At 35.4% G+C, this 27,882-nt stretch overlaps 2 protein-coding genes across 4 annotated transcripts in view; both read left to right on the top strand.

Moving 5' to 3' along the window:
* Positions 1-13,700, top strand: part of LOC105484657 (zinc finger and BTB domain containing 41) — a 51,795-nt gene extending 38,095 nt beyond the window's left edge. The window contains exon 11 of the mRNA XM_011746490.3: positions 7,611-13,700. Coding sequence (XP_011744792.1) covers positions 7,611-8,266 — 656 coding nt within the window. The 3' untranslated portion in view covers positions 8,267-13,700. The remainder of the gene's footprint in view (positions 1-7,610) is intronic.
* Positions 13,701-20,969: 7,269 nt separating this feature from the next.
* LOC105484656 (assembly factor for spindle microtubules) overlaps positions 20,970-27,882 on the top strand; it is a 65,170-nt gene continuing 58,257 nt past the window's right edge. For 2 of the 3 annotated variants that reach the window (XM_024793728.2, XM_011746488.2), the window contains exons 1-4: positions 20,970-21,513; positions 23,486-23,629; positions 23,776-25,255; positions 27,673-27,777. In XM_024793728.2, the coding sequence (XP_024649496.2) occupies positions 21,217-21,513; positions 23,486-23,629; positions 23,776-25,255; positions 27,673-27,777 (2,026 nt within the window). In that variant the 5' untranslated portion in view covers positions 20,970-21,216. The remainder of the gene's footprint in view (positions 21,514-23,485; positions 23,630-23,775; positions 25,256-27,672; positions 27,778-27,882) is intronic. The other variant, XM_011746489.2, reaches the window with a different exon arrangement.

Raw genomic sequence — 27,882 nt, 5'->3', positions numbered from 1 at the left:
TATTTTTGTATCAAATTTTGACCTTTTTTTAATTTTATTTTTTATTTGTTTCTGGTATATAGGAATAGAATTGAATTCGTTTATTGACTTTTTATCCAGTGACCTTGCTAAATTTCTTATTAAATTTTATAGTTTGCCTCTATCTTTTTTGGAATTTTCAAAGCATGCAAACAGGTCATCTGTGAATAATGACAGGTTCGTTTTCCCCTTTTTAGTCTTTATAACACACTTCTCTCTCTCTCTCTCTCTCTCTCTCTCTCTCTCTCTCTCTCTCTCTCTCTCTGTCTTTTGGGGTTGGGAAGTAAAACCTTATTACTTTGGTCACATCTCCAGTAGAAACATTGATAGTAGAGATTATTTTCTTATTCTCATCTTCAAGGGAAAAGCTTTCAATAATTCACAATTAAGTATGATATATTTATAGGTTTTTTGTAGATAGATAAGGAAATTACTATCCCTAGTTTATTTAGAGTTTTTGTCATGAGTAGTTGTTGAATTTTATCTTTTTTCTATATTGATTGAGGGATTGAGGTGATCATATTTTTTTATTTTATTTATGTGGTAAATTATACTGATTGATTTTTGAATATGAAACCTCATTTCTGGAATAAACCCAGACTGGTTTGACATAGTATCTTGCTCATGATATATTATCTTGTTCATTCTGTTCATGGTGTACTGAAGATAGAATATATCTTGTTCATGCTGGGTGCAATGGCTCACAAGCCCCTGTAATCTCAGCACTTTGGGAAGTCGAGGTGGATGGTTTGCTTGAGCCCAGGAGTCCAAGACCAGCCTGGGCAACATGGCAAAACCCCTTCTCTACGAAAAATCCAAAAATTAGCCGGGTGTGGTGGCGCATGCTTGTAGTCTGAGTTACTCTAAAGGCAGAGGCGGGAGGATCGCCTAGCCTGGGAGATTGAGGCTGCAGTGAGCTGGGATGGCACCACTACACTCCAGCCTGGGTAATGGAGTGAGAACTTGTTTCAAAAACAAACAAACAAACACACAAACAAATGTACAGACATGCATATATCCTGTTTATGATATATTATCCTGTATAATTGAATTCAATTTGCTTATATTTTGTACATTTTTTGGTTCACAAGACATATTGCCTATATCTTTTCCCTTGTAATGTCCCTGACAGGCTGTGTTATAACTATGCTGGTCTCAAAACATGATTTGGGAAATAATTTATCTTTTTCAGTTATCTGAAGGAGTTTGTGTAAAATTGGCATCATTTCCTCATTAGTGTTTGGAAGAATTGACAGAATAAATTCCTGAGTTTGTTTTCTGTAGGGAAAGGTTTTAATTAATGTTTTTTTATTTTTTTTTTATTTTAAGACTGAGTCTCACTCTGTCGCCCAGACTGGAGTGCAATACTATGATCTCGGCTCACTGCAACCTCCGCCTCCCGGGTTCAAGTGATTCTCCCGCCTCAGTCTCCTGAGTAGCTGGGATTACAGGCGCCCGCCACCACACCTGGCTAATTTTTTTTATTTTTAGTAGAGATGGGATTTCACCATCTTGGCCAGGCTGATCTCCAACTCCTGACCTCGTGATCCACCCACCTCGGCCTCCCAAAGTGCTGGGATTACAGGTGTGAGCCACCATGCTGGGCCTAATTGAAGATTTTTTTAAGTGTGTATTTTAATTTATGTTTTAGTATGACCGTTAAAGAGCTGTCATGTTTTCAATTTATTTATTCACTTTAAAGGTATTCTATTAATCTAAAATGTAAAATCTATTGGCAGAATTTGGGCTATTTTGTTATTTATCTTTTTAGTGATGATAGTCTTTAGTGATAAGCTTTTTGTCATTCCCGTTACTAGTAATATGTCTTTTCATGCTACGGATTTATTGATTTTATTAATCTTTTGAAAGAACCACAAGGTTTTGCTGATTCTTTTCTTTGTTGATTTATTTTATTTTTCATATCTGCTTTCTCTTTGTATTTCTTCCATTTTGTTTGTATTTCTTCTTTTTTTTTTTAAATTATACTTTAAGTTCTGGGATACATGCGCAGAATGTGCAGGTTTGTTACATAGGTATACACGTGCTGTGGTGGTTTACTGCACCCATCAACCCATCACCTACATTAGGTATTTCTACTTATGCTATCCCTCCCCAAACCCCCCATCCCCCGACAGGCCCCAGTGTGTGCTGTTCCGCTCCCTGGGTCCATGTGTTCTCATTGTTCAGCCTCAGTGAGGCGATGCCCCACCCTGGTTCGGCTCACCCTCCATGGGCTGCACCCACTGTCTAGCCAGTCCCAATGAGATGAGTTGGGTACATCAGTTGGAAATGCTGAAATCATCCGCCTTCTGCGTTGATCTCGCTGGGAGCTGCAGACTGGAGCTGTTCCTGTTTAGTCATCTTATCAGCCACCAGCTTCTATTTTTTTTTTTTTTAATTTGCCTTTCCCTGCCTTTTTTATGTAGATGCCTAAGTTGTTAAATTTTAGTATTTTTTATTGTTTATTGTATGTATTTGAAAGCCATGTTATCCTCTGAATACTGCTTTAGTTACAATCCATACGTCATTTTTAATTTCATATTTCCATTATAATTCAGTTAAAAATATTTTCTACTGTCTGTTCTAAATTATTCTCTCATTAATGGTTTACTTCAAATTGTATTATCCAATTCCTAAATATTTGGGGATTCTCTAAGCAAGTTTATGTTACTGATACCTAGCGTAATTCTACTCTTGTCAGAGAAGATATTCCATTCAAATATTCTACATTCTTGATTTTTTACCACTTATTTTGTAAGTTACCGAGAGATTTATGTGAAAGTCTCTACTATAACCGTGATTGTAAATTGTTTATTTCTTTTGATTTTTTTCATTTTTTGCTTTATGTAATTTGAGGTTATATTATTAGATATATGTAATATATGTTATATATTAAGATATATATTATATATGTAATATAATACATGTATTAGATATATATTATTAGTCAAATCTTTCTGTTGAACGGTCTTTTACATAATTATAAAATGTTGCTGTTTATTATGGTAAAGATTACCAGCACTCTTTTGGGTACTTTCATATTAAATATATATATTTTTTACTTCCAAGCCTTCTTTGGACTTATATTTATGATATGTATCTTTTGGTATTGTTTAATTATCTATTTTGATCATCTTTATCCTTTAATTTATATGTTTAGCTCATTTAAATTATATGTGATTTCTCACTTACTTGGGCTTGAATATATCATCATGCTGTTTACACAATTGATTCCTTGATGCTTTTTTTCTCTTGTCTTCACTTTGTTTATAATCATTAAGTATTGTTGTTGTCATTTTTCCCTCAATTAACTTCTTAATTCTGTGTTCTTTCATTATGTTTTTAGTGGTTACCCAGGATAACAGTGTGCATTCTGAAATTGTTACAGTCTACCTTACCTTCTAGAAAAGATAAATAAAATAATTGAAATTGTTCGTCACTTTCCAGAAACTGCAAATCTTTATAACACCCTTATCTTTCTTATCTCTTATGTATTGTATGTATTTTAATTCTTCATGTCTCTTAAAACCCAAATACATTGCTTTTTTGTTTTAAATATTTAATATTATTTAGATTTAACCATGTATTTATTCTTTACTATTTACTGTTCTTCCACCTGGGGTCATTTTCCTTATGCATGAAAAGTTCTCTTTCATGCAGTTGGCTGGCACCATATTATTTGTTTGAAAATGTTTTTATTTTACCTCATAAGTAATAATTTTTTTGACTGTAGAATTTACGTTAGCAGCTTTTTTTCATTTGGCACTTTAGATAGGTTATTTTTGGTTTTGGAGCTTGTTTTGCTTTTGTTGAAAAAAATATACTATCAGTCTTATTTTCGCTCATTTGAAGGAAATGTCTCTTTTTAATTGGCTACTTTTTTAGATTTTTCTGGTTTTGGTTTTCAGAAGTTTTACTATAGTGTGCCTTGATTTGAGTGTGTGTGTGTGTGTGTGTGTGTGTGTGTGTTTTGTATTTTCTGAGGTTTGTAGTGTTTATTGAATCTGTGACTTGATGTCTTTCTTTTATTTAGAAAGATTCTTAGCCATTTTCTTTTTAAATATTGCTGTTGCCTACTCTCTCTCTTCTTTCGGAGACTTCAATTACATGTACATTAGACATCTTCACTTACCTCTTCTAGAGTTGCCTTTGTTTCCCATAGATTCCAATCTCTGGTAAAATTTACTTTTCCTATTTTTTCCTGTACATATTAATCATATTGATTTTTATATCCCAGTCTTTTATGTATAATATTTGCTTTGGGTGTATGTATTGCATTTTTTCCCCTCTTGACATTTGATCATTTGATTCTGTTTCTTGGCATACCTGGTCACTTTGTATTGAACTTTCAATTTTTTGAGTTAAAAATTACAGAAGCTCTTGAACATGTGTTCCTTCCAGATAGATTTAATTTTTTTCTCACAAGCAAATAGAATATGAGAGGACTTTGTTCTGTTTCTGGCTGCTTCTGATCTGCCTTTCTCCTAGTTCATCATTGTATTGGGGTCTCTACTGACAGCATGGTGTTTTTACTAGAGTCCCTCACTTTGGTGAGTCCTGAACTCCAATCTCTGTCTCCCATATTCTTGGGATTGCTGAATATTGGTCAACCCTGTAGCCTTCTGACTCTTGGTTTCCAGCTGTCTCACCCAGCAAATGTTTCTTTTAATAGTTGGCAAATACAGATATTTTTGTTCATTTCTCTGTTGTTCCTTCTTTTTCAGGCTCCTGACCCTTCACTTCTTTGGTAGTCCCAAATTCCAACTTTTATCTTCTCATTCCAGTGAGATTTTCTCAAGTGCTGGGCTGCAGCTTGGCCTCTATTTCCCCATAGACTAAATCTGAAAGTGCACTGAGGAGAAAATAAAGCACCTCTATACTTCCTGTGTCACCAGTCCTTTCCCCCTTAGGTTCTGGCTGACTTGGCTGTGTTTTGATGCCTGCAAAGAGTAATTTGGGGATGGGAGTTATTTTTTAAAAATCTTTTATCTTTCCGCCTCATCAGTAAGAGGCATGATATGATATAAACTACTTATCAAGTCTGAAATAAGTCTCTTAATGTACATTTTTCACATACCAATTTTTAATATCTAAAGAAAGGTGATTCTGTGGATGACATTTTTAAATTCTAAAGGCTCATAGATTCTATGATTTTAGCTATTAGTTTACATCTCTTTGAGTATTGTTTATTTCCTTCTACTCTTAATGCTTCTTTCTGTATGTAATGAAAGGGACCTTTTGGTTGCTTTATGTCTCTGATTTATGATCTTGAGATGCACTCCACTTGCATTATTGTTGTTAAATACATAATCTTACTATAGAAACTCTCACTGCAGAAAGCTTATTTCCTTAATTTTATTTTTTCATCAAGTTGATAGTTTTCACCTTTTCTGCTATGTATCTTTAAGCACTCTAGGTGTGCTTTTTACATTTAATAATGTTAACATTTTCTTTATGAATTTTCATCTTTTTAAAAACCTAAATTGATTTTTCTATTGAAAATGATAGTTGTTTAAAATGATAATCGAAACTTCTCAAAGGAATATGCCCATTTGGATTACACTTTTCTAAAAGTATCTGTTATTCACTAGAACTGATTGAATATTATTCTAAGTTTAAAAACATCATTGCATTTACAAAACTTTTTTAATGAAGATACTCAAGGACCATCATGCTGATTCTGTGCCAGAGAACACTCAAAACTTAAACTTTTGTCTTTAAAAGTAAATTCTGTACTTCTTGATGGTGTTAGTATTGCTGTGGTCGTGTTCTTATTTAAAAACAAATTATAGAATGCTCCTTGCATGGCAAGTATTGATGCCAGGGATTTATAGAAAGCACTTAAAAGTTCTTGCATTTTGGAAGTGTAAGTTTTGTTGTTTTCAAAGCACTCTCCTCTGAGCTTTTCCATATTATCTCTGATTATAGGCATTCACTTCTAAAATCAAATGTTAGATGCTGTGTGTTCTATACACAGTTAAAAATACTTTTTCTGAAAAGTTAATTATCTATATAATGTGTGACATCAGTAATAATGTTAGTCCAGAAACAAGTAAAAATTCAATAGTACTAGGTACTCAGCCTCCCAGTCTGTCTAAATTTTCTGATAGTGGGATTTGAAGGTTCCAATGGGCTACAAAATATTTAACAATAATATTTAACAAATAATAGTTTGATATTAATGATTCGACTTGAAGATGTAATTATATTTTAATTTACTAGGAGAATGGATGATGTTTCAAATGGAGAAATGAGAAGAAAATATCAACAAACTCATGTGACGATCAATATATAATTTTCTAATTTGGCTTTAAAATAATGCCTTTGTGTCTACTGCAGTATTAGTGTTTCTGGATATATTAGTTTTTTGTTGCTGCTGTTAACAAACCACCACAAATTTGGTGGCTTAAACAATACAGATTTATTACCATATAGTTCTTTAGGTCAGAAGTCTGACACCAAGCTGAAACCTAAGTGTTTGGTAGGGCTGTATTTCTTTCCAGGGGCTATAGGGAATAATGAGTTTCCTGCTCATTCAGGTTACTGACAGGAATCAATTATTGGAATTGTAGGACCAGGACTGAGATTCTCGTTTTCTTGCCTATTGTAAACTGAGAGCCTTTCTCAGCTTATAGTGGCCGCAGTATTCCTTATGTTCTAGCTTCCTCCTTCCATTTTCAAAGCTAACAATTAGTGATTGAGTTCTCATGTTACATCTGTCTGACCCATTCTTCCTCAGTTATTGGCCATCTTCTACGACGCCTATGATTAGATTTGACTCACCTGTGTACGCCTGTTGGTCTGCATATTTCAAGGTCTTATCTTAATCTGATCTTCAAAGTCTCTTTTACCATATAAGTATCTACAGCTTCCTGGGACCAGAGTGTGTACATCTTTGATAGGCCATCATTCTGCCTACCACACTGGCTAACCTAGGAATTTATAATGTTTTATATAAAACAAAACAAAACTATAGTGTGAGAACCTGACTGAGGGGGAAGTAAAAACAGGTCCAATTTCTTTGTTCTTTCCACTGAACAACTCTTGTTATTTTGACCTCAGGCCAGAGATAACTACTTCTCATCTAATCCAAGGAACCAGGTTAATTAGAATTGCTGTTTTAGTTTTTATCCTCCTTGTGTGGGGGAGGAAATCAGGTGTTTTGGTTTAACTTTTTGAGGGCTATGGGAATAAAAGTAAGCAATAATAATAGTTTACAAGCACTTATTATGTACTAGGTGCAGTGCTAAGCCCTATTACTCCACTTTCTCTTTTATTCCATTTACCAACTCTGTGAGGTAGGTATCATCATTATTCCACATTACAGATGATAAAACTAGGCATAGAAGTTGGGTAGCTTGCTCAAATGTTTGACTAATAAGTATGATAGCCAGAATTCAAACCCAGATCTTTTTGATGTTTAAGCCTCTTATTTTTACCAGTTTACTGTGCTGTCTGCATTTTGTGATAGTATACAGTATTATTGCTATTATCAAGTTCTTGCAAGTATTCACATTGAAGTTTGCTACTTGAAGTCATTGTCTTATCAAGTTGAGTACATTTTACATTTAATTATATTCTTGTTCATACAGGTGAAAAACCATACAAGTGTCAAATTTGCAATCAGTCTTTTAGAATTAAGAAGACATTAACAAAACACCTGGTTATTCATTCTGATGCCCGACCTTTCAACTGTCAGCACTGTAATGCAACATTTAAGCGGAAAGACAAGCTGAAATACCACATTGACCATGTTCATGAAATAAAATCTCCTGATGATCCTCTCAGTACTTCTGAGGAAAAACTTGTATCCTTGCCAGTTGAGTACTCATCCGATGACAAAATCTTTCAAACAGAAACAAAACAATATATGGACCAGCCCAAAGTTTATCAATCGGAAGCCAAGACGATGTTACAGAATGTATCTGCGGAAGTATGTGTTCCAGTAACACTGGTTCCAGTTCAGATGCCTGACACTCCGAGTGACCTAGTGCGTCATACTACCACTCTCCCACCATCTTCTCATGAGATTCTGTCATCACAACCACAGTCAACTGATTATCCACGAGCAGCAGATTTAGCTTTTCTGGAAAAATATACTCTTACTCCTCAACCTGCAAATATAGTTCACCCAGTTCGACCTGAACAAATGCTAGATCCTAGAGAACAATCTTATCTTGGAACATTACTGGGCCTTGATAGCACTACTGGTGTTCAAAATATTTCTACTAATGAGCATCATTCATGAGTAAATCTAAACATTCCACAGATTTTTGGACGGTTATATGCTAATGGTAGAGCTGATAGCTTTTAAATTTGTGGGGCTGCTATTTTCTCATTTTCTCTAGTTTCTCAAGTCCTCAGAACAGTTTCAAATCAAGAAAACTATGTGTCTCTATTTACTGAACATGAATATTTGGACAAAATTTCTGACATAAAATTTCTGTGCACATTTTTGTGATTTTTAAAGATTATTCAGTGCTAACTTTTAATGGTTTCTTAAATTTTTTGCAATTATTAGCTGCTGATATTATGGAAGTATTTTTTTTAATCATCAGTGGAAATTTTTATTCTTCTTTAATCTTATTCCTCCCCTTCTTCTTCCTTCCCCATCTTACAAACAAGTTTGAGGACCATATAGCCTTGAAAAAGGAATTAAGAGTATACTGATAATTGCAACTGTTTCTTATCCTAACTTAAGATTCATTATTACTTTATACAAATTTTTAAAATTGAAATTAGGAATTTGAATTTACAAGAATGTCTTGGATATTTCTGTGTTGTCTTTCCATTCATCTGTAATTTTAGTTTATCATTATCCTTTGGACTTTGGACTTTCGATATACTCAAAGCCGGAAAGCTTAACTAATGTAAGATTAGCTGTTAAATGTAGGACTGAAATAATAATCCAGATAATTGGTTTTTGCCTATACTTCAATTGTTACGAATAAGAAAGGCAAACATAGGTCTGGGCATTAAATTATACAAACTGAAAATGTGTTACAAGAAAAATATGAGAGTTTTAACTAGATCTTTTTCAAGGTAAGTTCACCTTTTGTACTTTACTATTTATTTCAGAAATGTTAATATAATATAGCATATATCTTCATCTCACTGAGGAAAGAGCAGTTGTAACTAGATGAAATTTAATTAAACATGCTACTTTTAGTTTCATTTACTTGTCTGGTAGAAACTCTAGGAAGCAGAACCTAGATATTTTGTGTTCAATTGTTAGAAATGGTGCCAAACAAATTATGAAATTTGTGCCTAATTTAACTGAACATTGTTTAATTAAATGGAACCACTACTTATATACACATTTACATGCAATCTAGATCTTTAATTTTGTCTTCACAAAAGCCTAATGTCTGTAATTAACCTTTAATTTTTATTTCTGTATGAGACAAAAGTTGAGGACTTGGTGAAAGGAAATAGCAGTTACAGCAAAACCTCAGTAATTAAAATTGAGGACAAAATCAAAATTATAAAATACCTTTAAAGACATGCACTTTCCATATTTTCAAGTCAATTTTAACTAAAAACTAAGATAATGTTTCCTAGTAGAGTTGCTTGAAGATTAGACTAGACAGGGTTGATTTATTATTAGCATGTCATTTGTACATAAACTACTAGAAAATAGCAGTTTTAAAAGTTTTCTATTTCAGTTTTGTTTACACTCCTAATTGCTTTAAGCACTTTTTTGTGTGTGTAAACTGTAAAGTCTAGCCTCGCCCTTGTGAAAAAAAAAAATCACAAATAAAATAATGGAGTTTTAATGAATAAAGTTTAACCAATTAGTAGTGGTGGAAACTGTTGCTGAAGCACTTAAGAAATAAAGGTACTTTACAGCAATGTTTGCCATACTAGCGAAGATAAAACAAAGAAATATTGAAAATTGAGGCAGTTAACCAAAGTAGCTCATATAAATAATAAAACCAGTCTGAGTTTAGCTTCATTTATCAAGGTTTGGTTGTAATTGTCTTAAGACTAGTGGACATACTAAGTTCTCCTTTTTAAAGCATTCTTATTTCTTTGTGTGGAAATGTTATATCTGGGGTACTTACATGATTGAGCTTGACTATATGAGGTACTGTTAGTCTGTTAGTCTTTCAAATTGACTTTTAAAAATACATATCTTTATGATTTTTATCATAAAGACTGACAATATTATAACTAAAAATCTTACTATAATGAAAGAAATCATACATAAAAATGTAGCCTGCCTTACATATAAGCTAATGTAGAAAAGTTTAGACTTATAAAAAGGCAGATAGTATATATATATTTATATACATGTATGTATATGGTATATTATACATTTGGTGGCAGAAAAAGAAGATATTGCATTTTCACATTGAAAAGAATACTTTGATTTTTGAAGGTATTTACTTTAGAGTTCTTTTAATAATAATGTCCTAATGCTTTAAATATATAATTTAATTGTAGGAATTGGTTTACGTAGAACTTTTTTGGAATACATCTCTTAGTAAAATGAAATATAATTATATAATTGTATTTAGTTACTATTGTAGATATCTTAAACTTGAGTAGTGATTTACTGTTTTGTAAAATGCTTTCATATATGTTATCTCATTTGAACCTCATAACCATCCCTGAAATAGAAAGAACAAGCTATATTCCCACTTTATAGATAAAGAATTTGAGGTTAAAATAAAAGGACTCATTGAAGCTCACAAGGTCAGTAAGTGGCAGAGCTACTAGTAGGGAAAGAAGAAAGCTAGCATTAATGAATGCTTACTATGTGCCAGGTACTACATCCTGTCATTTAATCTTAACCTAGTCTGGGAGATGTGTAATATAATTCTGATAAAGAAATAGTTTCAGTGGATGATTGAAAACAACAACAACAAAAACAAAATGAAACTAATCTGCTGCCTCTAATTTCCAAAAATGTAAAAAATTTTACAATTGTGAAAACCTCATGGATTTGGGCAAACTGAATGTACATAGGCTTTTGACAAAAGTTGGCACAAAAAGTATAAAAGGAGGCCTATTCTTTTCAGTTGACCTTTTGTAATATTTGATTTAGAGTATTTTGGACAAATGCTCTCTAACTCTAATCCATTTATTTTGTAACTGTACTTAAAATTTTGAATCTTGCAACTAAGTTTAGCCTCATTCAGAATTTTTTTTTTTATTTTGCGAGCATAATTTATTGTTTTAAATTAATTTTTAGCAGATAGCAGTTAGCACTTAATCTGTAAATGGAATAATTTATCAAGTGCAGAAATGTGTTAATCTAATGGGTTTTGACTTAAATGCACCAAAGATTTTTAGTAGGTATTAAATAGTTTAAAAGAATTTAAATTCTTTCTTGTTTGAATAACTATTTGTCCAAAGAAGCACAGTTGAAGTCCTAGAATAATGGATTTTTTTTTTTTAAAGTCGTTAGTTTGAATACTGAGATTATTGTTTGTATTTATATGTATAAAAATAGGAGCAGAAGAAAATACTCTGGGAATAGTCATACTGACAAACCAATTATAAGTGAGAATACTGTTTTCCTTAGTTTAATTAATACAATGTTACTTTGTTAGTGAACACTACTAAATGCTAAACAAGCCTATTTTTTACACTACGCTATCAAAATAATTTTTGCCTTTGATTTTTTTTTAAGTCAGGTTGAAGTTATTTTTGTAAGAAACCCCACCTATTTTTTTTTTTTTTTTTTTTTTTGCAGCCTAAAATCCCATTTAACGTTAGGGGTTGGTCCTTATGCCAGCAAGATTTAACCAATTGTAAAGGTAGTAGTCTTTGCATACATTTAAGTAATTAAGGCATTTATTGCTGGGAGAATAGGAGTAGGAAAAATACGGTTTTAAATTGGTGCTTTATTAAGTGACTTCCTTTTAGGCAATGGCAGGTCATGAAATAGGTACACTAATAATTTTCTATCAACCTTAAAAAGTGTTAAAGCATCTTCGTAGGGTGACTCTAAACTGCTAATTAATGGTTAATAATAATAAGTAATTATCATTGGTTGCTTTTCAATATAATTGCAAACAAATTAAGAACACAGAGTGATATGTTTATAAGCTTGAGTTTTCTTCCTACCATATCATTCTCATATATCAGTGATGAAACGTCAGATTTTGAGCAGTAGCTCTTTGACAGTGTCCTTTTATACCCAGTCTTTTCTGCATTGAATGCTTTGTGCCTTTTCAATGTGTTGTAGTTGCTTAGAATTGATTCTGCTAGCTAGAGTGTACTGATTAATAGATTTTTATTTTTATTTTTTATTTTTTTGGTTATGGGTGTTATGATTGTGTTGCCTGCTGGTTGGGCAGCTTTTCTTTTTTTTTAGGTTGCTTTATGTTTATATAGGCAAATTGGCACTAAGTGTTAGTGTGAATATTTGTTTTTATGATTTATATATCATTTAAAAAATCTCTGTTGTGGCCTTTATAGTTACTGTGAAGCCACTCTTGGGCCTGTCTCTACATGCTTATTAGAGGAATCTGACAAGTGAAATAAAATGAGTAGTGTGTCTGCATCTGTGTCTCTGTTTCTCTCTCTTTTAAATAACCAGTAACCATAACTACACAACTCTGCACTGAATGACCTTATTTCAGTTTGCCTAAAACTGAACAAGAGGTGATGGTTTGAGATGAGTTTCTTATTAGGAGCAGGAACATCCTAACCAATATATAACGAGTTGATAAACTCAGGAAAAATTAGGACTTTAAAGAAAGTTGTATTTGGATATTCTAAGATTCAGTGCCAAATTTAAAATGCTTAGAAATATACTCTACAAGTAGCGTTTCTAAAACTTTAAGTAGTGTTATAGTAAATGCTACTTGCTGTTAGAGTGCATAAGGGATAATGTGAGAATAATTTTCTAAACAACTTCTAGAAACTAGACAGTTCTTCCTTATATCCTACCCTTTTACACATTTCTCTAATGTGGGGTTTTTTGTTTGTTTGTTTGTTTTTTGAGGGTAGAGGGAATCCCCTCCTTATTTCCTGTAAAATTATTTTTACTTAAGATACCTTTTCCCTATAATCTTAGCATGCTTTCTGCTCTTTCTCTTCGGAAGTAGCATTAATAAGATAGATGTAATAGGATTAAGATGTGTGGAAGATGAGAAAAAGAAGGTTTTTGTAGAGGGAGTGTTTATGTTTTGTTTACTTTTCATGTTTCAGCTTGCTGTGTATGATCATATATCTATGATCTTGAGAAAAATCCTAAAACAATTTGAATTTAGCCTATGCAGCCAATTACATAAAGAGAAATTAAGGATTATATTCAGAGGAGAAATTAAGGATTATATTTGGAGCATAGAGGTTATACAAAGAATGTAACCTTGTCTGGTCAAATTCTTAGGTAAAGAAAAGTAATCAATGCTTGCATTGCTGTTGGAGATTCTAAAAGATGTATTGAATGAGGAGGATATATCTCATTGTTACTGCACATTTTTTTGCTTGGTATTCCTGCTTGCGTTAAGGCTGGACAATGTACTGTGATGTAATTACAAAATTTTGATTCCTTCCAACAATTGGACTCTTCTTATCCCTATTGATAAAACTGTATTACAGTTGATGAGTGTGGCTGCCAGAAAATAATACAAAACTGGGCATTTAGCTGTTCCACATTGTGTAGTAAGTGTTTTGATTATGGGGATTTACAATGTACATTAAAGTAGAAATGCTTTTGAACTTGTTTTCAGTCTCAAATAATAATTTTTGGTTTTAATTAAGGATACTTTAAAAGCAATGACAGAAAAATCTAAAATATCAGAATTAATTATTGTGAACTGTGTGTAAAATATCTTGTGAGTTTTATACATACTTTGGTTGTCTAATGTTCCTAAGTATAAATGTCTTTATAGAAAATTTCAGTTCTCTGTGAAGAGTAGGAAGTGTACTGTATATTGAACTAGTTCTTTGTGTTATTTTGATATTTAAAATAAATATGAAGTTCTTTGGTCCTAATACAGCATATGTAGGTTTTATTGAATCACATTTTCACAGGATGGGAATGCAGTACTCTGAAACCAAGTAACTTGCAGCACATTTTAAAACATTTTCTCATAAGCTATATATTTGGAAATATTTTATATATTAAATTATAAACCATTAAACTAATGAATTTTAAGTGTAATATAAATTCAAATAGTAGTAATGAGTTCTATGCTTGAAGTAGTCATATTATGCTGTTTTTTAGACAGAAATCTGAAGTGTAGTAAAATTCATTAGTGAAATGAGTTATTCTGTATAATATTGAGAGGGGCCACTCTTACCTCTAATCCCCCTCACTTCCAGAAACATACATTCTGGCTATGGGAGAAATGGTTGTTGGTTGAAGGCATAAACTGTAGGCTATAGGATGATACCCCCAAACTTGTAAGTTATTTATCCCTATCTGGCACCATAACTGAGCCTCCAATAAACTTTCTCTGTTTTATCTCAGCAGCTGCTTCTCAGTGTTAGAAGACCAGTAAATTCTATAGGCATGAGCACATTTCTGCAAAATGAGTCTTCTGATTATAGCCAATGTTGTGTGTGATACTTAGTTTACTATTGCTGTCTAATAAATTATACCAAACTTAGTGGCTTAAAACAACAAATATTTATTACCTCCCAGTTTCTGTGGGTAAGGAATCTAGGCTGGGTTTAGCTGGGTGGTTTTAGCTCAGGGTCTCTCATGAGATTGAAAACAAGCTGTTAAGTCAGAGTTGCCATCTCTAGAGGCTTCACTGGGGTTGGCTTTACTTCCAAGCTCACTCATGTGGTCCTTGGCCTCAGTTCATCACATGGCCTCTCCACAGAGCTGCCTAGTGATATGGCAACTTCCTGCCCCTGCTTCCCCCCACCCCTCCACACACACACCACTTTCCCAAAAGCAATCCAAAAAAGAGAGTGTACCCAGGATTTAAGTTGTTGTCTTTTTATAACCTAATCTTGGAAGTGATATAGTATCACTTCTATTGTCACTAATTCTAGTCCACATGCAAGGGACACAAATTAAACTTCCTGTCTTGAAGAGAGGAGAGCAACAAATTTTTGGACATATGTGAAATCCATCACATATTCATTGGTTTATAGATAAAGCTTTCTATAAATCTATAGATAATGGGGGCAGATATAGTAATCTATACTCAGAAAAATATGTTTATCCCAGAGAGGCAAAATATTGCTCCTTCCACAATAGAAAGGGTTTAATGTAACAACATGCCACAGGTAGTTAGCTGGTCCCACTGGAGAATGGAATTAGATTGGATGTTCAGCAGCAGCCTCTTTCAGTAGGTTAGGCACTCCACATGGGGCTTATCACATCAGCTTTGGCCAGGGAAACCACCTTGAGCCCATTCTAAGCCTCCACCACTGCTGCCATAGCCACTTTCTAAATGGGTTCATTGTGCAAGCAAATGGATCCCTGGGGGAAGAAGCTGACCTCCACAGGATAGATTGTCCTTTTTACCTGATTTTTGAGCTCCTTCTCAGCCATGGATATTCTCAGATGAGCATTTACATGGAACACAAATTTAACTTTCTATACCTATTTTGAGAGGCTCTTTTATATAACTGTCCTCCCCAGACCAAGCTGTCACCAATTTTCCATTTTGTTTTCTCCAAAGGTTTGATCAGCTGGCCAAACTGTCAGCCATTTTCCATGAATCAGCACAGAGCTTTACCTTAGGCCATGTTCTCTTCCTTATGAAGTGGACTACCAGACGTACCATCCAGAATTCTCACTGAGAATATTTCCATCCACCCTTAAGGAGAAGCTGTAGTGCAAGTCTGTTTATTTCTGACCTACCATACAGCTTCATCCACAAGTCAGGCCTTTTTCTTGTGAAATTATCATTAGGAAATATCCAGTTTTTCCTGTGCAGTTTGAGAGAGAGAAGTAGCAAAGTAGTAAAAGATACTAAAATCTGAGTCACCTGTTTGTGTAAATATACAAGTAAAATGCACTTAACTTGTGTATTTGGGGGCTGCTTAGCCCTGGGTTTGTAGATTCTGCTTTTGTTTGATAGCTCAATGTTGCTTTTCACATCAAATTTTATGGACCTTTAGATTAGATCCCAGGTTAGCAAATATTTTGTAAAGGGCCAGACACTAAATATTTTAGGCTATACAGGCTATATGTTTTCTGTCACAGCTATTCTGCCATTGCAGTGTGAAGGCAGTCATAGACAATATGTAAATAAATGGGTGTGGCCTTGCTCCAATAAAACTTTATTTACAACAACAACAAAAATATAGCCAATGGGTCAGATTCAGCCCTTTAGGTCATAGTTTGCTGATCCCTGGATTAGGTAATAGTTGATAATAAACAGTTTGTATCACACAGTCACTTATAGTCCTTTGATGAGGCATTCAGTCTCTACCATAACCTAGTAGCATAATTAGGATCTGCTTTTCAGATGATAGATGATTTTCTGCAGAGGAAGGCATAGTCTTATTCTCCAAACCTGGAATTTTGTACTATGATACTTCTCTGGAAACTTGCCAGAGCATCTGGGATTGTCATGGAATGAGTGTTTTCGGCCATTGCAGCCCAGACCTGCTGCAGAGATCTTACTTGTTCCAGGCCTCACTCAAAAATGTCAGTCTTAGAGTTTACTAGGTAAATGGTTTGATGAGATGTATCTTAATAATGCATGCATTGCCTCCAAAATCTAAAGAGGCTTTCCAAATGATACAAAGTACAAGTTGCCTCTTATTTTAGAAGAGATAGCTTGACATGTCTCAGACCATTGGATCCCTAAAAACTTTACAGATGTGATAGGACCCTGAACTTTGTCCCATCTGAGTTACATTTTTTTATCATTGGCATCTAGAGTGCTTGCTCCTGTTGAGAGATGCAACTTATCATGGGCTCTGAGCAGGCCTACACATTCTTGCTGGCTATGCTAAGAATATGAAGCCCTTATTAATTTTTACGTAGGCCATTTCTCAGGATTGTGTTTGTACAAATCTTGAAGGATGATAGGATGCCTCCCTGCCCAGGCATAGTACTATAAAAACAGTCAAATCTCCAATTCACTCTTCCTTTCCTGTAATACAACCCACTGTGTGTGCAGGCATCCATCATGGGCCCTTTGTATGGTCCCATGAGACTTAAGAAGCAGAAGGAATCAATGTGAATGAACATGCTGACACTCTAGCTACTGTTTTTTCTGTGAATAATGAAGTCTTGTCTCTAACCCAAAACTATCATATTTTCTGCTGGCATTTATGAAACTAGCACGCTAACACTTTAGCTTGCAAGAGGGATAAAATCTCAGACTCTCACAATTCTTGACAAGTACTTCTTGCTCACCAGGTTTAATTAGCAAATGTCATCAATATAATGGACCAGTGTGATACTAAGATCCAGGTCCCTCTGAAAAATATTACAGTATAGGTAGGAAATTTTTCTAGCACTGAGGCAGGACAGTAATGCTATAGCATTGTACTACTACTTAAGTACAAAGTGCTTCCATTTTTCAATACTGGATGAATGGGGAAAAACAAGAAAAATGCATTTTGCTTGATTCATAGCTGCAAACCAGCTGACAAAGGTGTGTTGTTTTGTGTATAAAAATAACACATCTGAAACCATAGTGTAGTAATTGGCATCATCATACAATTGTTATAATCTACTATCATTTTCCAGAACCCATCTGGCTTTTGTACTGGCCAAATAAGTAGAGAAAGTGGGTACATGGACAAAATCACTATCCCAGCATCTCTCAGGTATTCAGAATAATCTCTGAATTGGAGGGGTGGGGAAATGGGCATTTTCAGGGGCTTCCACTTGGTCCTTTCTCCAATAATTGCCCTCGTTCCTTGGATCTAGGAACCAGTGTGAGAATGTGGTCAGTAAGTATTCCTATTTTATATTCTGGAAATGGATGGATCCAAAGGACAATTGGTAAGACAGATTCTGACTTAGATGCCATCTGTCACCTGTTCTTGAGAAGCTCCCACTATGTCTGGTGGTCCACAGTGACATTTTAGGATTCTGGAGTATAGCAGAAAGGCAGAGCTATTATCTCATTATCTAATAACCCTTAGGAGGTAAAGTTCCTGTCCCCAATCCATATTCATGTTGGTAAATGACTGCAGTTCCCTCTGGGGAATTGTTGAGAGATTTATGGTATTCATGTTGCAAGGTTCTTTTTAGTCAAGGAGCTTTGGGTATATGAACTGTCTTAAGTTTGGAAAGTGGGTAAAAGGCATAATTACCACAACATTGGCTTCAGTTAGGTTTTTTGCTTTGCATATGTGATATTTCTCTGCCTATATATGTTAGGCAGCACCATAGTATATAGCTCATCTTATTTATAGGGCCCTTGAGAAACTGGCCATTGCCACAGATCCCTGCCTCTAATTACAATTCTGCCATTAGCACACTGTGGTAAGAACTATACCACCTTGTCTATTAAGTGCCAATCAGCTTTGACCACTTGTGGATCCTATAATTCACATGGAGATCAGAGAACCAATTTTCATTATTGCATCCTCTATCATCATTTCTGGCCTGTAAAAAATAGTCACCCAGATCTTTTCATGGATGCTGGACGTCCTTATTATTAATTAATGCATTTATCAACACCTTGGTAAAGGGAGAATGGGTGGAGGGTGTGCATGTTTAGAGGTGACTTGACTAAGTAGGTTGCACATGTAGATTTTCTCCAACATTCCTATCTTCCTGAGCTTTTGGCCTCCTTCGTCTACAGAATGCCAGGTAATTTGAGCATTTCGACCCAACTGCCTGCTTTGTTTTTGTTTTTATAAAGACCATGTCTCACTTTGTTGCCCAGGTTGCTTTTTAACTCCTGGGCTCAAGCGATCTTCCTGTCTCCGCCTCCCAAAGTGCTGGGATTACAGGCAAGAACTATCATGCCTGGCCTTGACCCACCTGACTGTAACCACTGTAAACCGCTACTGAGTTCAGTTTTCAATGAGTGAACCTATTAAACTGTTAAAGTCATTCCCAGATACTTCAGCCATTGTATTACTTAAATGGGTAAAGCGCACCCATTACAGTAAATTGGGCCTTATTGTTCCTTATGATTTGTCCTCTTGGTCTAACACCATTACATTCCACCTTAGACTGTCAAAATCTTGTAACTCTTTGCTGTACAGGCTATTTCCTCCATCCCACAGCATATCTTTCACTCTCCTCTGTCCAAGTTTTATTTTTTGGAGCCTAAGCTAATGGAGAGGTCGTGGGAGGTGGATGCTGAGGAGAACTGAAGTGACTTGTGAGGCTCTGTTCCAGGGTTTTGGTTTTGGGGTTTTTTTTTTTTTTTTTTTTTTTAAGCCTCTAGGAAAGTTTTTTTTTTTTTTAGACAGCGTCTTGCTCTCTTGCCCAAGCCGGAGTTCAGTGCCACGATCTCCGCTCACTGCAACCTTGCCCCCGTCCCCCGCCCCAGATTCAAGCCATTCTCCTGCCTCAGCCTCCTGAGTAGCTGGGATTACAGGCGTGCTCCACCACGCCTGGCTAATTTTTTAATTTTTAGTGGAGATGGCATTTCGCCATGTTGGCCAGGCTGTTCTCAAACTCCTGACCTCAAGAATCCGCCTGCCTCAGCCTCCTAAAGTGCTGGGTTACAGGCTTGAGCCACCGTGCCCAGTGGAAAAATTTCATTTAAATATTGTTAAGGTCCAATAATAAGGTTCAGGTGAAATTGGATACCATTAAATATAATTTCACGTCTCATCTTCCTTATTTTCACTTTCCATTGACTTCTCTTTACATGCTTTGTGTAACCATACATACATCCAGACATTATTTTTATATTTTAAGTTTTCTACTACCTTTAGAGGCAATATAATGTAGTGGGTAAGAGCAAGACTAGGGCCAAACTGCTGGGATTACAGGCTTGGGTACCTTATCTGGGTTCTGCCACTTCCTACTTAGGCTGCATGACCTATATTCCTCCCCTGTAAGGTACAAATAATGGTACCTATGCCCTAAGAGATACCTTAGGTTTAAGGTGAAGATTGAGATAAATAGGTAAAGGATTTTTAAAAATCCCAAGCATAGGGTGGGGCGCCGCTCAGGCCTGTAATCCCAGCACTTTGGGAAGCGGAGGCGGGCCGATTACTTGAGGCCGGGAGTTCGAGACCAGCCTGGCCAACATGGCGAACTCCCCTCTCTACCAAAAACACAGAAATTAGCCAGTCGTGGTGAGGCACGCCTGTAATTCCAGCTGCTTGGGAGGCCGAGGCAGGAGAATTGCTTGAACCAGGGAGGCGGAGGTTGCAGTGAACCAAGATCACGTTAATGCACCCCAGCCTGGGAGACAGACCGAGATTCCATCTCAAAATAAATAATTTTTAAAATCCCTAATATGTAAGATATAATTATTATTAGATCCCTGCAACTAAAATAAAAACGAATAAGTTATTTGTGAAGGGCATTGCCAGTCAAAACGATCATTTATGAATTACTGGGAATGTCGGGTTTCATTTGTTTACCTGGTTTTGCTCCCAGCGTCCCGAGGTAATTAACAGCATATAAATGTACTGAGTCCCTGCTATGTTCATTCACTAAAATAAGCATGTTCACACAAACTAATTATCTTTACATGTCTACCCTTCAGCCCTGGAAACCGCGACAGTAAAGTTAATTAATATAATTCTGGGCGGGGTATGCATATGAGAGGAGTGACGTAAACCACTTTTTCCCTACTTAAAAGTTTTATCTGTGATTGTTCCTGGAAACGGCAATGATTACTACACGTACTGTGGAAATGCTGTGACTCCCTTCCCTTCAGCACAACCAAAATCTAAAGGCGAATTTCAATTCTAAGCCCCAGGTTTCAGAGGGTGGCCAGGATTCCGCTACGGGTCTCACCTTCTCCGCAGACAGCGATTGGCGGCCAGATGAAATCATTCAAATGAAGCGCCGCCGTTTCATTGGCCAGGGGATGTTGCTCTCCGATTGGCCCCGTGATGAGGTGGGCGGTGCCCGGAGGTCCTCATTGGTGGAGGCGGGAAGTTTAAACAGAGTCAAAACGCCATACTTGTTTGGCTCCTCTTTTGAACTCGCGAGTTTGTTGGGCTTGTTTTCTGTTTTTTAGGGTGTAGGTTAGTGGAAAAGAAAAAGGGCCGAATTCATTCCCACGACCTTTACAGCCGCCCCTGAGGGGAAACGGTCAGCGTATCCCAGATCCCCGCTCCGGAGCAGCCTCGTGGGAGCGGGTCAAGGAGATCCAGGGGAGTCTCGAAGCTGCCATGGCGAACCGGCGAGTGGGGCGAGGCTGCTGGGAGGTGAGCCCGACCGAGCGGAGGCCGCCCGCGGGGCTGCGGGGCCCCGCGACCGAGGAGGAGGCGTCTTCCCCGCCGGTCCTGTCTCTCAGCCACTTCTGCAGGTCTCCTTTCCTCTGTTTCGGGGACGTTCTCCTGGGAGACTCACGGACGCTGCCTCTGGCCCTAGACAACCCTAACGAGGAGGTGGCAGAAGTGAAGATCTCCCACTTCCCGGCCGCGGACCTGGGCTTCAGCGTGTCACAGCGCTGTTTCGTGTTGCAGGTAGGTCTTAGGAGGAGCGTGCCCCAGGCCGGTGCTCTGCTTCTCCGCTATCTTTCCTGCCACCCTCCTTAGGAGGATTGATGCTTGGAAAAGAAATCAGAAAAGACCCTTAGATAATAAAGTCAGTTCCCTTTCACTTAATAACTGTGGGTGGGCCCTTGATGCATACACATGCGTGTGAGTATATATATGTATCAATATTTTATATATATATTCTCTAAATGAAGGCTAGGATAGACGCTAACTTGGGCGGTGACAGCACATCAACGCGCGCGCACTTAGCATCTTTAGGAGCAAGTTGCATAGACTTCTCTGTTAAATTGACAAGCGTTTTTACTAGACTTAAGGCGTTGCGAAATGCTCTTGCAGTTCTAAATTATAGACAATGCGCTTTTTTAACACTATTTTTTAAGATTGACAGGACTACCTTGGTTGGTTAAAGCAGCTTTTTTAGAATTACTTTCTATCAGCCATCTTAATATGCATTTTAGTTTCCATTTGTACCCTTAGAGTCGAGGTAACTGGTTTTTTTTTTTCTGGTGAAATAATGAGCCTTTGTTTTGACTAAATGCCTACAATAAAACCAAAAAAAACCTATTCAGAGTTGTTTTCAGTATGTATGTGTACTATGTTTGCACACTTTAGTATTTTAATCCTCTTTTTCTTTGCTGTAAGTGTAATTTTAATGCCGCATTAAATTTAATTTTATAAATGTTGTTTCAAGAACTCCTGTAGCTTTCTTTTACTTCATTGCATTTGCAAGAGTAATGCTCCAATCCCCTTCACCAAAGATGGGAGAATTTGTGTTTTTATTTTGACTGCTGTGACCTTTCCATTGAGTAGAACCTCCAAAAGTGTGAAAACCGTTAGCCGAGGAGATCTGAACTAGTAGGCTAATAACCACTTCATTAGGCAGAAAAAAGAGATTCTAATTCGAGATCCCTTAACTTGTGTGTCACCAATGGTTCATCTATCTACACTTCAGAACCTGCCCACCCCACCCCTCTGTTTCATGAATCACTGCCTGCTTTCCTCTCTTTGGAAAGACAGATTTCTTTTCTATCCACATCATACCTCAACTTACTCTTTTTTGTTATAATGTGGAGCTAAATTTTGTTGGTATTTTTAGAATAAACTATTTTATAGAGTAAAAATACACCATTCTTATTTTTTAAAATCAGTTGTTTATGATGTTATATTATTTCTCCTTTAAAACAAAAACTTGTCTGTCTCTCCTGAAAAACAAAATTTGTTTTGTCATGTCAGCATTTAAATTTGGCAGATTCTATCTACCTGCCAGGGTGTAGGGTGTAGATGTTAAAGTTCAAACTCTGGCATTAGGTTGCCTGGGTTCTGATAGGTACCTGCGTGACTTTGGCAGACTTTTCTGGATATTAGTTACTTCATCTGTAAAATGTGCATAATCATAATACCTGCTTCCTAGGGATGTTAGCATTAAATGAGTTTCATAGGATACCTGCACTTATGCCTGGAACAATAATAACTGTTTAAGAAATCTCAGTTTGATGATGTGGACCATAGAGGAATTTGTGGGGAAAAAGGAATTTAGTTGATCATCTTTATATATTTCGTTTTAAATAAAGTCTTCATAATGCAGGATCATTTTGTTTGAAATAGAAGTACTCTACACATCTAAAAATTAGAAATGTACAATTAAATCTTTTGAAACCACTCAAACAAAATGATTTAGAGACTTTCTGTTCTATTGCTTTAATACAGTTAAAATTTTATAATTTATTTTGTTGTGAACTGTGTTATTTTTAGTGGCTTTTTTTCTTATAATTAAGTGAGCAGATAGGGTAGGAAAAATATATTTGATTTATTAAATGTTTACTATATAGAGTATTGGTTAACAATTATTAAGCCCTACTATATTGTAAGTTGTATGTAAGGTGTTTTGGTTATTATGTAATTACTATTGTAATTATATAATGTATTGTTTTGATTATAGCCTAAAGAGAAAATTGTTATTTCTGTTAACTGGACACCATTCAAAGAAGGCCGAGTAAGAGAGATTATGACGTTTCTTGTAAATGATGTTCTGAAACACCAAGCTATATTACTAGGAAACGCAGAAAAGCAGAAAAAGAAAAAGGTAATGTTTTAACCATTCTATGATTAAGAAAATGTTTAATAATAAGTAAAACTTATTTTGATAACAGGCTTGAAGTAATATTGCTTATTTAAAGGTAATATTCAATAGCTACAAACTTAATTGGTATATTTTCCTTATTTTTGCAGAGGAGTCTTTGGGATACCATTAAAAAGAAGAAAATTTCAGCCTCTACAAGTCACAACAGAAGGGTTTCAAATATTCAAAATGTTAATAAAACATTTAGTGTTTCCCAAAAAGTTGACAGAGTTAGGAGCCCACTACAAGCTTGTGAAAACTTGGCTATGAACGAAGGCGGTCCCCCAACAGAAAACAATTCTTTAACACTTGAAGAAAATAAAATACCCATATCACCTATTAGCCCTGCTTTCAATGAATGCCATGGTGCAACTTGCTTGCCGCTTTCTGTACGTCGATCTACTACCTACTCATCTCTTCATGCATCAGAAAATAGGGAACTATTAAATGTAGATAGTGCCAACGTTTCAAAAGTTTCTTTTAATGAGAAAGCTGTAACTGAAACTTCCTTTAATTCCATAAATGTTAATGATCAAAGTGGAGAGAATAGTAAACTTATTCTTACCCCCAACTATTCTTCAACTTTGAACATTACACAAAGCCAAATAAATTTTCTAAGTCCAGATTCTTTTGTAAATAATAGTCATGGAGCTAATAATGAACTAGAATTAGTAACATGTCTTTCATCAGATATGTTTATGACAGATAATTCGAAGCCTGTGCATTTACAATCAACAACTGCACATGAAATTTATCAGAAAATTTTAAGTCCAGATTCTTTCATAAAAGATAATTATGGACTAAATCAGGATCTAGAATCAGAGTCAGTTAATCCTATTTTATCCCCAAATCAATTTTTAAAAGATAACATGGCATATATGTGTACATCTCAGCAAACATATAAAGTACCATTATCAAATGAAAATTCTCAAGTCCCACAATCTCCTCAAGACTGGAGCAAAAGTGAAGTTTCGCCATGTATTCCTGAATATCAGGGTTCAAAATCTCCCAAAGCTATTTTTGAAGAACTAGTAGAAATGAAGTCAAATTACTACAGTTTTATAAAACAAAATAATCCTAAATTTTCTGCAGTTCAGGATATTTCTAGTCATAGCCATGATAAACAACCTAAGAGACGCCCAATACTTTCTGCCACTGTTACAAAAAGGAAGCCCACCTGTACCAGAGAAAACCAAACTGAGATTAATAAACCAAAAGCAAAAAGATGTCTCAACAGTGCAGTGGGTGAACATGAAAAAGTAATAAATAATCAAAAGGAAAAAGAAGACTTTCATTCTTATCTTCCAGTTATAGATCCAGTATTAAGTAAATCTAAGAGTTATAAAAACCAAATAATGCCCTCTTTGACAACAGCTTCAGTTGCTCGGAAAAGAAAGAGTGATGGAAGCATGGAAGATGCAAATGTGAGAGTTGCAGTTACAGAACATACAGAAGAGCGAGAAATCAAAAGAATCCATTTTTCTCCTTCAGAGCCTAAAACATCAGCTGTTAAGAAAACAAAAAATGTGATAACACCCATCTCAAAATGTATTAGCAACAGAGAGAAATTAAACCTGAAGAAGAAAACTGGTGAGTCTTATTTATAAAATCTGAAGTATACCTGTAAAGGGCATACTTCCTTTTGGTTTAGTAAATCTGCTATTGATAAGCTTGTATTAACTTATACTTTTTACTTATTTGCTAGGTACATTTCCTTAGCAAATGTGAATACAGCTTATGTGACATCTTGTATCTGCCTGATAACTATTTTTCTTTGCTGTTTCTTGTAGATGCATTCTGATCAGATAAATTCTTTGATAATAAGGAACATACCTATTTTAATCTCCTACAAGAAGTACAATAAAAGATGAATTGAATTAATGGATAAGTGAATAAATGAACAAATAAGCCACTGAAGGGTCGACACTCACACCTACTGTTTGTTTGAGGCAGCCACCTGGTAGAGCCTCTTGTCTAGAATTAGAATTGCACATATTGGGTATCTGATTTATGAGCCTATGTGAGAGGCAAGTAAGTCACCACGAGTGGCTCTTTCTACCTCTGACAAATTTAAAGGAACAGAGAAGGCAATTTTTCTAGATATATTTATTTGACTAATAAGGTACCTACTATGTGATGTGCATTATTCTAGGCACTGTGTACACAGGGAGGAAAGGTATAATTTCTGTTCTCAAGTTGTGTTCACTCCTGTGATTATGCTATGCTAAGGGAATTATGGAAGCACAAAAGCAGAGGGTTTGTGTGTAAATTGCAAGGAAGTGTGAGATGGTTCCAAGAAAGACTTCCTAAAGAAGAAAGTGGTTCCAGGGAGAGGGACTAATTTCTGTAAGGTTTCAGATTGAGGAACTTCTCCTTAGAAATTTACTTTTTAAATGTTCCAATTTAGTCATGTGCCTTATTTTCACAATTGATATAGGTTTGAGATTCCTTTAAAACAAGGGTAAGCAAACTGTTCCTCTATTGGTCCAGATAGTAAACATTTTAGGCTTTGCAGGCCACATAGATCTGCATTGCAATTACTCAACTCTGCTCCCCTTGTGGGAAAACAACTGTAGACAATGTGCAAATCAAGGAGTATGGCTGTGTTTCAGTAAATTTGTATTCATAAACACTGAAATTTGAGTTTTATGTAAGTTTTCTGTTTTATGAAATGTTATTCTTTTGATTTTTTTTTTTTAACTCTTTACAAATGTAAAAGCTGTATTTAGCTCGTGGAACATATAAAAACAGTCAGGAGGATTTTGCATGGGGGATAGATGTAGTTTGCTGACCCCTGCTCTTATCTCTTTGCTTATATTTAGTAGCCGTATATGCTATTGTGAAACCTGTTTTTGAAAGTGAACTGCTATTCCAATAGGTTATTTGCTACTGTGATTTGTATTGCATTTTCTTTGGTAGCCACCTGGCATTATATCAACCATCTTGTTTTTACATATTTGAGAATCAGCCTGTTACTCTCTATCACTTTTCTAATAAGTTAGTATTAAGGGTTGTTGCTTCCACTATTAAAATACTCTCCTCTGATTTGTCTCCATTGACTCTTTTAATTTGTCTCACCATATCCACCTTGGGTCATTGTAATAACTGCTTTGTAATTTTCTGTTTCTAATCTTAACCCTGTTCATTCCATTGTCCATACTGTTTTCTTAAATGTAAATGAGGGTTTTTACTTCTTTGATTAAAATTCTTCACTGGCACAGTAGGTGCTTCAAAGTGATTAAGTGGAGATTCTGTAACTATACTGCCTTTGTTCAAATCTTGGCTACTTACTAGCTTATGTGACCTTAGACCATGTGACTTATTTGCTGAAAGCCTCAGTATCCTAATTATATACGTTGTGGTAATAATAGTACACTTCTCATAAATTTGTTCTCATAATTGTGTGAGAAAAAGATGATAGTGCCTGGCACAAAGTATTTAACTATTAGCTGCCACTGTTATTTTGAACATTGTTGAACTCCTCCCTACTTCTTCTAACCTCTTGTATGTCATTTCCTACGTGTACTCTTTGCTTCATCCTTATTGCAGTTCTGGCAACAGGCCACATTCCTCATGCCTAATTTTAATTTCATAAGTTAACTCAAGTAGATTCCCGTCTGGGAAGGCTCTTCTACCATTTTTAAACTTTTTTTTTTTTTTTTTACCAGACTGAGTACTACTTCAGGACTGGGACCATATTTTTCAATTCTGCATATTCTCAGCACCTCGCAAAGAGTCTGGAATATACAGACACAATAAGTTGTGGTTGAATCTAGACTTTAGCCTCTATAAACACAAAATAAATTGTGGTTTATGGTCTGTAACTTCTGGATGTTGGTTTGATAAACCACCGAATTCATAGCATTAGTGCCTGGAGTACAGTGGTTATTAAGTATTTGCTAAATGAATATGATTGTGAAGACCCCAAACTTTAACTTTCAAATCACTGACCTATTTAGGGAATTTATATTTTAATGCTCCTAATTTTGTTTTCTAATTTATTTTAGATTTATTAATATTTAAAACTCCAATTTCTAAAACAAGCAAAAGGACAAAACCCATTATCGCTGTGGCGCAGTCCAATTTGACCTTCATAAAACCTTTAAAAACAGGCAAGTATTTATTGTACTTAAACTCTCTGAAAACATGACCTTGAATGAAGCATTAATTGCATTTCACATGGAAATACATTGATTTTTGTTGTTGAATAAAAGCCT

The sequence above is a fragment of the Macaca nemestrina genome, chromosome 1 (genome assembly GCF_043159975.1).
Source record: "Macaca nemestrina isolate mMacNem1 chromosome 1, mMacNem.hap1, whole genome shotgun sequence".
NCBI classification, from domain to species: domain Eukaryota; kingdom Metazoa; phylum Chordata; class Mammalia; order Primates; family Cercopithecidae; genus Macaca; species Macaca nemestrina.
The sequence above is the reverse complement of the archived record's forward strand: the minus strand, read 5'-3'. Positions and strand labels throughout refer to the sequence as shown.